The 14219-nt window shown below is 37.2% G+C and overlaps 1 protein-coding gene across 10 annotated transcripts in view; it reads right to left on the reverse strand.

Moving 5' to 3' along the window:
- Positions 1–14219, reverse strand: part of afdna (afadin, adherens junction formation factor a) — a 229967-nt gene that overhangs the window by 26932 nt on the left and 188816 nt on the right. For 5 of the 10 annotated variants that reach the window (XM_030128104.1, XM_030128096.1, XM_030128098.1 and 2 more), the window contains 5 exons: positions 13471–13879; positions 8759–9012; positions 7153–7367; positions 5558–5737; positions 2052–2087 (listed from right to left, as the gene is read on the reverse strand). In XM_030128104.1, the coding sequence (XP_029983964.1) occupies positions 2052–2087; positions 5558–5737; positions 7153–7367; positions 8759–9012; positions 13471–13879 (1094 nt within the window). Of the gene's footprint in view, positions 1–2051; positions 2091–5557; positions 5738–7152; positions 7368–8758; positions 9013–13470; positions 13880–14219 lie in introns of all 10 variants that reach the window. The other 5 variants (XM_030128100.1, XM_030128099.1, XM_030128102.1 and 2 more) reach the window with 2 other exon arrangements.

The raw sequence follows: 14219 nt of genomic DNA on the forward strand, positions 1-14219 counted from the left end.
AGCTCAAAAAACTTAAACAATAAATTTGTTGTTGACCAGTGTTATATGTTTTGGATCATGACAGTGCTTTAAAGGTTAATCTAAGGTTAAAGACTGAATGTAAAGTTAACACAAACTGAAAAATGACTGAATAATGTTTTTTAATGTCAAAATGCATAAAACAAGCAGCTCTGTCCATGATCTGATTAGTTTTTAAACTGGATGCCTGTGCAAACGAGAGCATAGAAGATAAACATCACCATAAATGCACTAAAAATGACAAATTACAGGTGACGCGGGCATTGTTTTTTTTTTTTTGAGGGGGGGACAAATATTTGATCACACACACAACATGTCATTTTCATCACTGTCCTGAAGGAGTGTTGCATCATGGGATTCAGTGTTTTTAACACCAGGGACAATGAAAATGTGTCTGATTTGACTCAGAAATGTATCTAAGGTAATGCATTTGACTTGTTTTTTTAAAATTTAACTCTAACATGTATTTATTCAGTGTAAATAAAACTATTAATTCCTTACAGTTAAACCCATTTGGTATAATTTAAGTGAGCAATCAATGAACTATTTGACATAAATCTAAATACTTTGATAGGTTAATGCAGAACTGTTCCACATAAAATATTGTATGACATATTTGTATGACAAATATGACAAAAGCATTTATTTTACTTAAATTGTTTTATACGTATGTTATTAGTACAGTGTTTTATGTATGTTTTTAGAGTGGATGTATGGATGAAATCTACTCTGTTTTATTGGTTGTTTCTCCTTGTTTACTGTACGGTGTCCTTGAGTGCCAAGAGAGGCTCCTATAAATAAAATGTATTATTATTATTACGATTTTCTGTAACGACGAGTCTTTTTTTCTGATTAAATAAAGGTTAAATAAAATTCAATGATATCCAGAATAACCTGCAGGTAAGGATGTAATGATTACCAGTATAACGATAAACCGCAATAAAATTCCCGATGGTTAGCATTACCATTTAAATTCTTATTATCTTGATAACCGTGCTTGATTATCGCACTTGGAAAGAGAAAGAGAGAGAGTGAGAGACCTGGTTCAAGATAGATACATAGATAGACAGATACTTTACTGATCCCGAGGGAAATTCAAGCGCACAGACAGAGACAGACTATCTATCTATGAAAAAGAAACTAGAACAACTCAAACTTGATATGAAAAAGAGTCAAACAATGGCCATAAGGTGTCATCTTGAATGCACATGTGTATGTTTGATGTTTACATGTTAATATTTGAATGTTTCTGCAACAGAAAGTACATTGTGCCTATTATATTATTATTATTAGTTAGTTTTTTTTTTTTTTCGAAATACAACTTGGTTAAATTATTTCAGTGTGGGTATTAGTACTTTCTGAACATTTCGAGCACATTTCAACAATACCGTGATAATAATGATAACCGTGATATGACATTTTCATATGGTTACATCCCTACCTGCAGGGTTTAATAATGTGAAGTGGAAAACGTTTTTGTTTTTGTAGTGAACTGACCCTTTAAACAGAATAGACAAATGCTCAGCTGTGCACACACAGATGGATGGATGGATGGGTGGACAAATGAATGGACACCAGGACTCGTCCGTCCCGACCGTCATGCATGGATCTCAACCTGGACGCCCCCTGTGATGCATTCAGCCATGCAGGCGTCACCTCCGTATGCACTCAAAACACGTCTGCTGACTGGAATCCCATCAGTTTCAGCGCTTTTGGAAACAACAGGATTTTGAGTCTAATCACCGGTTTAACCCCCCCCCCCCCCAACAGCAGGTGTTTTGAGTGGACAAAGAGATGGACAGCTTCCCCAGCCAAAACCACATCAAGCATCCTGGGACAGCCAATCGTGGCTCAGCACCTGGCTCTGAACCCCCGCCCCCCTCCCCGCCTCCCGCCCAATGAAACGACGACAGTAGTCCAGATGGGTGGGGGGGAGACGAATAGGAAACACGGGCAGGTGGGCAGCCCAGACAGAAAACAGGGAGGGATGTGGGGAAGGGGGAGGATACTCGTCATTAACAGGAAGAACATACCAAGTCTAGAACAGAGATAGCTGGGACAGCAGTCTGCTGCTGAAGAACGACAAGAAGAGAATAGAGAGTGAGAGAGAGGGAGAGGGAGGGGGGGAGAGATGGCAAAAACAGAGAGAACGGAGGAAGGAAAAGGAGAAAACAAACCCAAATACTGAGGACGGGACGGGAGGGGAGGGGAGCAAGAGATATTAATAAAACTAGATAAAAGAAGGGCAGGAGAGGAGGAGGAGGAGGAGGAGGAGGGAGAAACTGAGGAGAAATCAGAGAAGGGAGGAGGACATACAGTAAAGTGAAAACATTGCTGAAGTTTTTTTTTTTTTTTTCTCTCTCTCTGCTGTGTTCATTTGTGGCTTGTTATGAGCTCCTTCACCCAAATTCACACAACCACCATCCCACCATACGGCTCAATGTTTGTATTTTTAAGAGCAAAAGTAAGGAGGAAAAAAAACATGCCTCGAAAACATCTACCACACCCTGAAACATCCCATAATCTACAGTCACCGCTGCACCCAGTCAGACACAACCAGCCCCCCGTAAACACAAACAAGAACTCATCTTCCCATTTATAAAAGACAATTTCACCAAATCTGTGTAATCTGCGGTCCCACAACCAAATAAACAGAGCAGAAAGATTCATATCTCTAATCTAGTTTCATTTTAATTAATAATTTAAAGGATATTTGGTGATTCTGACAAATAAACCTCTGTGTTTCAATAGATGAAAATGATATTGTCATTTTACACATTTTTCTGTTGCCGTTATTAGAATTATCTAGATTTTTTTTATTTTTTATGTGGAGCTCAATAAACGTGTTCTATTCAAATTTTGTTAAAAGAATATGAGGCTTTATGGAAAAATGATGTGTTAATTTTTACATATATTAAAAAAATTAAATAAAATGACGTGTTAATGCTGGGCCAAAAGGTTGTGGTGACCAAATGTATAGTAGAAGAACCTCCTTCAGTCTTTGATATCACACTATATTTCTCTGGAAAGACAGATTTTACATTAACGATGAGAAGGATGTCTTTACAGCAAAGTCTGGCAAAGTGTTGGAGTATCTGGAAACTCAGACAACTGCCTGAAATAGACCCAATAAGGACTTTTGAGATCAATACTGTGGACGTATTTTAGATTTGCTCTATATTTCACACAACCTGTATATGTACTGTGCTGGACTGTTATGATTTTGAAAATGTTGAATAAAAAGACTGTTTTAAAAAAATCATGTGTTAAAAATGTCATGTCACTACTGAAACTGTGATTTTTATTCCATTGACTGTTTTTAACCAAAGCAATTTTACATGTTTTGTGCAGAAATCAGTCTCAATCCTATCACTTTGAGCTCAACTTGTCCAAAAATCAGTCAATAACTTTAAGAAACAAAGTAATGAGCTAATAATTGTGGCAGAAAATGCAGTTTGCATCTAGAAAAATCAAAATTATGTAAACCTGTCAAAGGTGAATCAATCCTCAAGACTGAAAATTCATCTGGAGTAAAATGAAGGTCATTTTTGGACGTGATAGAAAATGAACTTGCTCTTATTTCAGATGTTATAATGGGTTTCAATAGTTAACATCTAGTATCTAAGTTTTCCACACTCAATGCTTTTAAATGTTATTTCAGGGGTGCCAAACATACAGCCCGTGGGTCAAAACCAGCCCGCCAAAGCGTCCAATCCGGCCCATGAAAAGCAAAAATTACACTGACGAAATTAACAGATATTAGTTAAAGGGGTCAAAATCATTTTAGTTCAGGTTCCACATACAGACCAAGTCAATGTCAAGTGGCTCAGACCAGTAAAATACGATCATGATAAACTATAAATAATGACAACTACAAATATTTCTCTTTGTTTGAAATGTCTCAATAGTGGCTTTTCCACTGACCCTCAAATTGCGCGAATGTAACTTGTGCATAAAAATGTATCTAATGGAAAAATGACAATTTCGCCCAAACTCTAGTCTTTCCATGAAAAGTTTTCGCGCTGGCAAGAGGTGGTTCTTCGGATTAGTGAAATTGGAATATCATGCAAAACTGCAATGGGAAGACCTTTTTCCGCACGCTCCGGACATTACAACAAGTGAAGAGGAAGAGTTTTAAAAGAAACACCAGGAAACCCTATCATTTTTAAATTTAGTACTGAATAGAGGGGTAATATATAATAGTAATGAATATATCTGTAAATCAACGCCATATTTACGTTTGTCGCCATGTTTATGGAATGACTTCTCGTGTCATCTCGCGGCATAAAATAAACAAATCATCGCATTTGTGACTTAATGGAAAAACCAACATCACGCACCTCTGTTTTTTTGACATTTAGTAACATTTTGCACAGATGTCCAACGGAAAAGCCACTAATATCTCAATATTCTGCCTGTTATTAAATGTTTGGTGCATTTGTAGATCCTCTGTGATCTGTAAGTTGTAACGTACATGTGTAAATAATAAACTGAGGCAGAATATTGTTAAAATTTCACTTAATTTGCCTGAGAAATTTCAGGTTACACAATAATGTGTAATTATTCACATTTTTGTTGATTAAAATACTCTCATTATGTAATTCTAGCTTTTTCACTCTAAAACACAGAGAAAAGTTTGGAGTTGACATTATTTATAGGTTAATATGTTATCATTTTAATGGTCCGGCCTGTTTCAGATCAAATTGGGCTGAATGTGGAACCTAAAATAAAATGAGTTTGACGCCCCTGTGTTATTTGGTTGTGGGACAGCAGTTTGTTAATGAAGCATCACGGGTCCATTCAACTGAACTGGTATAAATTACAGGTGCCATAAAATACACATGTTCTGACAGATTATATCAACTCGTGTGTGTGATAATTCTGAGTGAATTCACAAATTCATAGAAAAGCGTCTGTAACATCCATTCTGGACGTGGAGTCTTGCTGAAATGGGCCCAGCGACATTATGGTCATGGTTCACTGTTGCAGAGTAACACGGCGCTTAATGCTGCATTTGCATTATATAGAAAAAGGAAAAACTGGGAGAAAAAAAAACGTCACTTTGAGCCAGCGTTTCAGATATTTTGTCATAAACGAAACATTTTCTTCAATACGGAGTCACAGTTTCCATACGATGTGAATGCAGCATTAAAAACATCCTGCCCTGTCAGCCCCTCCCACGACCCCTCCCATCCACCCCTGCAGCCAATCAGATTTAAGCAGCTCAGCATGGCAAAGCGATGACAGAAGCATGTTGCAGATGCACATTGCGGGACATTCATAGTGGAAGTGCTGCCGCAGAGGAATCCGTTTCCTCTTTTAGCGTTTGAAAGAGCGCCTCTGTTTTTCTCCCCATCAGCCTTGTTTCCGATCTGACCTTTGAACTCCGGGCTGATGGGTGATGTTACATGAAAAACAGAGGTCGGACATTTTTATTTCTACTCTGTGACTTTTAAGTCGCTGCGTTTTTCTCTCTTCTCTACCAATGATCTTCTTCCACCCGTTCCATTTCTTTCATGGGTTCCCCCTCTCGTCTTACCCTGGCTCTCTTCTCCGCCTCCAGCCTCTGCATGATCATCATGGTGTCCACGTCCTCGTCGTCCTCCTCCTCCTCATCTTCGTCGCTGTGCTTGGACTCCTGCAGTCGCTTCTGGAACTGCCACTCCAGCATCAGCTTCCTGAGGCGGTCGCTCTCCTCCGCCGTTCGCTCAGGTTTGGCCTGGGAACGAAACAGGATCAGAACTGAGCGTGACAAACAACTAAAATAAACCTGTTTTAGATTACACTTGCCGCATTCTACCCGTGGCGCTATCATGCAATAGCGCCCTCCCGTGGTGCAACAGCGGCATTGCACCCGTATGCCCTCCCGTGTCCCGAGCTTTTGCAACATCGATGGGACGGACATCGATGGGACGGACACGGGGAGGGGCCGAAACGTGCATTATATAGTAGGATTAGATTAGGAGAAGATAAAATATACTTTATTGATCCCCCAAGGGAGAAAATCAAGTATGTGCAGCTGTACAAGAAAGTATGCATCAATATAATAGAAAAATAAAGAGATAAAAAACATAAACAAGTTTGATAAAGTGACTAAAGTGATATAAAATAGCAATAATAATGATAAAGTAGCTGATTAGATAGAACTTTATTGATCCATCAGGAAATTAAAATTCCAGTCGCAGCACAAAAGCGAATGTATGTTTAAGAGATATTGTAAGACAACAAGGAAAGAAAACAGTAGTAAAAACAGTAGCGAAAAAACAGGTAAATGCACATTAGAAAGTACTTGAAGAAATTAGATCAGACTTTATTGATCCCATAACAAGGAAATTCAATGATCAATGCAGCAATAGAATAAAGTGCAAGAAAAAAAGCGTACATGCATAAAGACAGAGCAAAAAACAAGACAGTGCAAAAATATAAAATAAAAAAAAATTAATAATAGTAGTAACTATACAGAATATATATTTACAACAGGACAATTGCAAAAAGTCAGACAGTACTAAATAAAAAAGTGGTAAAAGAATAATAAGAAATCATAGAAAATGGAAGTGATGTAGTCAAATGTGAACAATAATAAGACGAAAGTTTGAGTCGCGGAATAAATTATTAGACCATCAAAATTAATCAAAAACAATAGTTCTGCAATCCAGTCCTAACTCCTGTGTGTATCATGTGACTAAAACAGACAGAAAAGAAAACATGGAATGTCTAAAAGCACTGTTTTTGTCAGTACAATGCCATAGATATTGATGGAAGAACTGAAGTGATTTCGTTTATTATCAAGAAAATATGCAAAATGGATAGATATCAGCTCTGAAATTAAACTACTAGGAGCTATTTTTGTTGTTCTATATTATATTTGTCCAAACAATTGGACCTTTAGTTGGACCAGGCATTAAAATGAACAAGAAATTGAAGAAAAACAAGGGTGGTCTAATAATTTTTTCCGCTACTGTATGCACTCGGAAAGAAACCTGATAATAAACTAAAACAAGGGTGTCGAACTCAGTTGTCAGATTTATATGATCATATAAACGGGCTCAGTGTTATCATGTGTGTAAATGAATGCTTTCTTTTGACATTTTGATAAATGAACACATCCAGCACATTATTTAGTCCAAGTCCTACCTGGAGCTCCTGGATCTCCTTGTCCAGCAGGTCGACGATGTGAAGCTGCTGCTGTTTCTCAGCCTTCTCTCGGGCGTCTCTCTTCCAGGGGTCTGGAGACAAGCTGTCGCTGGACGTGAGCTCCTCCTTGCTGATGGTGATGTACTGCAGGTCTCGTCTCTCGATGGTCCTCGGCTGCTGCTGTGGGAGCAGCTCCCTGATCACCGTGTCCATGCCTGTAAAAACATTACATTTATTTATTAATATCGCGACAAGCAACATAACTGACTGAAACAGACCATAATAGCTCCAGATAAAGTTGCCACATCTTGTTGACACCTCCCACCAATAGATGGCAGATACATGCCCCTTCAATCCTAACACCATTTCAGGGCATGTTTCTATTCAAAGTCAAAAAGAAAATCCAGTTTAAAGGTGTGGTCCTGAGCTGGTTTAGTAACAAAGTAAAGTTTATTTAGTTTTAGTTTGGATAATTAAGGACAGATTTGGATAAAAAGATACTAAAACCTACAGCATTTTACTTTCTACTAATGTTTTAGTTCATTCATTTTAAGGATAAGATGATGAAAAAACAAAAACAAAGAAAACTTCCATGTAAATACGTTCAAAGTTACTGAAAGTTACGCAATCCAATATGGCCGAAGCCCTGTGATGTCACAATATGCAAATTAGATGAGTGCATTTACTCCTACCATAAAATTTGGATCATACTGAATATTTTTGTCATTTACAGCAAAACTTCATCTCTAAACACTTCCAAGATACAGCTTTTTGAAATCTTGATACCTAAATTAAATATTCTAAGGCTCAATTTAGCAGTCGGTCAGTTAAAAAAAATGAAAAAAAAAAAAAACCTTGCATATTTCAGTTAACAAGTTAGGAGTAAATAAATAAATATGATCGCACATGTCATAGTGTCACTGTCTGGGCTTTTAGTGCAGACTTCAGTGTGCTTATATAACTCCGATATGGATCCTATATTTGACAAAGAACGCTGCATATTCATATTTCAATCAACATCTTCCCCAAGTTTGAATGTGCACCTGCAAGAAAGTATGCTATTTTCATTAATGAACAGTAAATTAATTCATTGTTTATTTGGCTTAAGTGATGCATGGAATGTCTAAGAATGGGAGGAAAAACACTGGGTTATGATGTTCTAACAATTCCTGCTTTTACTCTTAAATCTGTGCAGTTGTTTCCAATTGTCGTTGTCAGATCTGTAATTTTGAAATCTTGATATCCTAACTGAATATATATGTATATATATATATATATATATATATATATAAAAACTCCAATGCCTAAAGGGTTAACAAACCTGAGTTGAGACACTGAAGATTTGGGTCAAAACACGGTATTCGAAGTCTCTCTGATGGGACATTTTAGAGACAATTTGACAGATTAGTGTTGCTAAATGACCCATATTTTTACTTTTAAATTCATTTTTGCTTTAGTTGGACCATAAGGGATTATCCAAAACAAAGAGCTACTTTATACTGAAATAAATGCTGGAATGGCAAACAATTAAAGTTCGCTCTCTGATGGGACATTACTGTGTTTTGACTCTTTAAGACATGAACGTGAAGTGCAGTGTGTTATTTACCGGCGGGGTTGGAGGCACTGGCAGGGGGTGGGACGGCCGACCGAGGCAGGCTGGCCAGCTTCTCCGGTCTGGATGGGGGCGGCTGGGGCTGGGGCTGCGGAGGGAGGTAGGGCTGGGGCGGGGCTACGGAGGCCAGGGGGGGCTGGTGGTGTGGGGGGGGCATGGACCCTCCGTTGTTGTGAGGTTGGACGGGCATGACAGGGTTGGCCCGGATCTGACCCAGCTTCCTCTCCTGCTCCCGCCTCTTCCTCTCCCTGCGAGTCATCATCATCATCATCATCATCATCATCAATACCAGCATGTCACAGTAACACTACACATCGTAAACAGTTCCTGCTAACAAACATTCTAAAACACACAAAGTACGTCACATCATTAGAGAGAGAAGTCCATTTTAGATGAACATCTACAATTCCCTCTTATGATTTTTCTTCAATCTCATCTTCCAAAAAGTAATAAAAAAATTATTTAGTTTTACTGTGGTTCTGATAGAGAACAAGAACTAGATGAGCCCTATGTTGTAAAGCAATGTTGGTACTGATACCGAATAATACATTTTCAAAATTTATTATAAGAGTTAAACCAGTCCAGTTGAACTGAGAAGAACTACCAAGAAGAACCATGACCTGGACAAATGAGAACCTACTACACAGACATTGTATAATAAAGTGCATATACAGTCACGGAAAAAATTATTAGACCATCAAAAGTCATTAAAAAAAAATGGTTATGCAATCCAGTCCTAACTCCTGTGTGTATCATGTGACTAAAACAGATAAGAAAAGAAAACATGGAATGTCTAAAAGCACTGTTTTTGTCAGTACAATGCCATAGATATTATGGAAGAACTGAAGTGATTTTGGTTTTTATCAAGAAAACATGGAAAATGGACAGATATCAGCTTTGAAATTAAACTACTATGAGCTATTTTTGTAGTTTGTCCAAACAAATGTACCTTTAGTTGGACCAGGCATTAAAATGAACAAGAAATTGGAGAAAACAAGGGTGGTCTAATCATTTTTTCCATGACTGTATGAAGTAATTTATCTACTAAGTTAGAAAGTTAAGAGAAAAAGAACTAAAAACACTTATCAGCACTCTTTTCCTTGCCTAATATCAGTACAGTGGTGGTAAAATGTATTTGTTCACCCCATACATTTGTGTTACAGTTCATCAAGAATCACTGTTAAGTCACTGAACTGTGCCGAATATCGTTCCAGTCTCCAAACCCACATGCTCCCTTCTGCACATGCTCAGTTCCATCAAGGTCAAAACTGGATGTTTCAGCAGATAATGAAACACATCCAGGACATGGCATGTTGAAACTGTCAACTATTTAGTTTGGTTACTTTTTCTTGCTAACAATAAACGAAAAAATTCAGTAATTTGTGTCTGGCTGATGCAGCATCACCTTTTGAAACACAAAAAAGATTTTTCTGCAAATATTTCAAGATAATATTTGAGATTTTGTAAAATTTTGTCCACTACAGTCACCAACATTACACTGTATGAAAATGACACCAGCACTTAAACATATTATCATATTATCAAAACTAATCCCATCAATATGAAAAGACACAAAAAAACAAACAAATCTAGAATGAGCATGCCCAAATTTGTTTGCATTCCTGAAAAACAGGTTCAGGAAATACATAAATTAAATGTTAAAATGACCCTTTGATTGAATGACATGACAGATTTTATGTATCTAAAGAAAAAAAAAAGATTATATGGCACAACACTACATTGTACTATACTATATCATATTATACTATATTATGTTACTTTATACTATATTATGCTATATCTTATATGATATTATATGATGTTATATTATATTATCTTATACCTTATACTACATTATACTATACTATATTATGCTATATTTTATTATATAATATGATATTATATGATGTTGTATTATGTTGTATCATATTATATTACACTATCTTGTCTTATATCTTATATTACATTATACTATACTATATTATGGTGTAAGACTATGGAACAGACTGAGTGTGGAGCTGAAACAATGTCCGAACATCAAACAGTTTAAAAACAAATACAAACAAACGATTTTTACAAAATACACAGAGGGAAGGGCCGGGGGGGGGGTCCGGTTGTTTTTCATAGTGGGGCTTTGCCACATATGTGCTGATAATATCTAGTTTAAATATGGATATATGAAAATATTATTACTATATTACTATAGAGGACAATATAGAGTATTGTATTATATATGTGTTTTTGTTTGTTTTGTTTTTAGTTTTTATTAATATCTGGAAGGATAAGTTGTAAATGGGTATTATCATATCAGTGTATATAGGAAAAAGGATGTATGATATTGTTATACTACTATTATTGTTATTGTTGTTATTATTATTATTATTATTTTATTGATATTCATGCAAAATAATAATCACTATATAGTGATCATAAGGAATAGTAATTGGGGGTAGGAGTCAAGGTTATAATAGTTTTGGATTTTTAATTATAGTTTAGTTTTAATTAGTTTTGACTTTTTTTTCTCTTATTCAGTTAGTTTTAATTAGTTTTTAGAGCAGGTTTGTTAGTTTTTATTAGTTATCGTTTTTTTCTGAATGCTTAGTTTTAGTTTAGTTTAGTTTTAGTCATTTCATATATTTTATCTTCCTCATCATCCTATTCAAAGAAATTAGTGAGGCGTGGATATGTGTTACCCTGGACACTTTATTTGGGGGTCGGGTTAGGGCGGCTCATGGACTGAGCAGAGACACAATGTACCGTACAATGTCTAAATTCCCTATAGCAGGTTGAGGTGGGGTGCAATCCATACACAACGTCACTTACGTGAAACAATGCGAAGATGTGCAAAGCATGAGAGGAGATGCACAAAGCAGCCAGCAGTTAAACCAGATAGAAACATGTATAAACCAGCTAACCAGCAGTTAAAGCAGATAGAAACATATATAAACCAGCTAACCAGCAGTTAAAGCAGATAGAAACATATATAAACCAGCTAACCAGCAGTTAAAGCAGATAGAAACATATATAAACCAGCTAACCAGCAGTTAAAGCAGATAGGAACATATATAAACCAGCTAACCAGCAGTTAAAGCAGATAGGAACATATTATAAACCAGCTAACCAGCAGTTAAAGCAGACAGAAACATATATAAACCAGCTAACCAGCAGTTAAAGCAGATAGAAACAGATATAAACCAGCTAACCAGCAGTTAAAGCAGATAGGAACATATTATAAACCAGCTAACCAGCGGTTAAAGCAGATAGAAACATATATAAACCAGCTAACCAGCAGTTAAAGCAGATAGAAACAGATATAAACCAGCTAACCAGCAGTTAAAGCAGATAGAAACAGATATAAACCAGCTAACCAGCAGTTAAAGCAGATAGGAACCTATTATAAACCAGCTAACCAGCAGTTAAAGCAGATAGAAACATATATAAACCAGCTAACCAGCAGTTAAAGCAGATAGAAACATATATAAACCAGCTAACCAGCAGTTAAACCAGATAGGAACCTATTATAAACCAGCTAACCAGCAGTTAAAGCAGACAGAAACATATATAAACCACTTATAAACATATATAACCCAGTTCATCATCAGTAAACCACACCTTAGCAGATCTCTCATCTCTTAATCATCTCCAGTTCCATTATTAGCCAACTTTGCTTCAGTTCAGTTCAGCTAGCTGTAGCTAGTAACATCAAACGTTTTTGAACATTCTAACAGGTTCCATACCTCTGTAATTGGATTAGTTTTCATCCTCCTCTTCTCTCCTCTTCTAAACTGTGCAGTTCAGGGCTTGGAAGGCCTTTTCATGGTGATAAACTCTCCAGTTTTAACCTGGATGCTAGTTCAACACTGACTCTGTCCTTTAGCTCTGCTCTGTCTCTGTCACTCACGCGCACACACACGGTACGCCAAAAAAACAAAAAACCCACCCATGTATCACTACAGTAAACCCCAGACAGGACTGTGCTGCTTTGTCCCAGCTTTAGTCTGTATGTTCCAGGTAGAGTGGGGACCAGAAGACCACTGGAAACCACCAGTGACCAGACATGACAGACTGTGAAGTGTCGTATGGTGTCACCAGCTCAAACTGCTGAAGTGAAATAAATTAATTTCATATCAATCCGACATTGACAAAGACGAAAACGAAGGGAATTGTATCCATAATTTTTATACGTTTTAGTTAGTTTTGTAAGCTCACGATACAGTTTCAGTTAGTTATCGTTTTTTTCTTTTAATTAGAGTTTTTATTTATTTCAGTTAACGGAAATGTTTTTTCAATTTTAGTTTTCGTCATTTCGTTCGTTTTCGTTAACGATAATAACCTTGGTAGGAGTATATAAGTTTTTACTTCTTCCTACTCCTTTTCGAGCATGTATAATTCCATTTACTTTGTTTTCTTCTTCTTCTTCTTCTTCTTCTTCTTCTTCTTATTATTATTATTATTTATGTATTTATTTTTGTGGTTTGTTTGCTTATCAATCATTTATGTACCAGTACTTATATTTTCCTGGTTGATACTTGTTTTTATTTCATTGTCTACATGTTCAAAATTAAGATTTGATTGATTGATTCATTCATTATATTACATTACGCTATATTTTATTATATGAGATATTATATGATGTTATGTTATATCACATTACACTATATTATTATATTATCACATTATATTATATTATTATTATATTTTCCCACCTCTCTTCCTCCAGGCGAGCCTTCTCCTTCTCATACCACCGCTGCTGCTCCTCCCGTTTCTTGCGGTCGGCGGCCTGCTGAGCCGTTACCGGGGTGACGGCGGCAGGGGGCGGAGGCAGAGGTAGTTCGGGCTGGGCTTCGTAGGGGTCATAGGCGTCGGGGTACGGTGCGGGCGGTGGGGGCGGAGGAGGCGGCAGGTCTGAACGGGACGGCGCCTGAGCGGGATGAGGCGGCACGGCGTGGGGGGCGTTGGGCGTCTTCCATCGACCCGGGCCCGTTTTCTGGTTCTGGGTTTTGTTGGAGGAGGAGGACGAGGCGGAGAAGTTGAGGTGCTCCTGGCTCGACGTGGACGACTCCAACGAGGACGACACCTGAGGCTGTGGCGCCCAGTGGTCGGGACCTCCCACACCTACACACATGTACACACAGCAACGTTTACACACGTCAAACTTTACATGTGTTACATATCGTCGCTGTCGGGTGGAAACCTCTTATGTCCAAACTGATTATTTTTCATGAAACTGGAAAAACAAAGTATATTCTAAATAAATGAATGAATGGAGTTAAAAGATGTAGTTTCAACACTTTTTACTGGTTAATTATTTTTTAAACCATCAGGCCAATGTGAAGACTGACCAATAGAATCATTTTATGACAAAAAAAGGACCAAAAATGGACTTAAGAGGTTTCTGCCCAACAGCGACTGATTAATACTAATAATATTATTGATTACAAATCATAATATTAGA

Source organism: Sphaeramia orbicularis, chromosome 24, assembly GCF_902148855.1.
Source record: "Sphaeramia orbicularis chromosome 24, fSphaOr1.1, whole genome shotgun sequence".
In the NCBI taxonomy this organism is placed as follows: Eukaryota; Metazoa; Chordata; class Actinopteri; order Kurtiformes; family Apogonidae; genus Sphaeramia; species Sphaeramia orbicularis.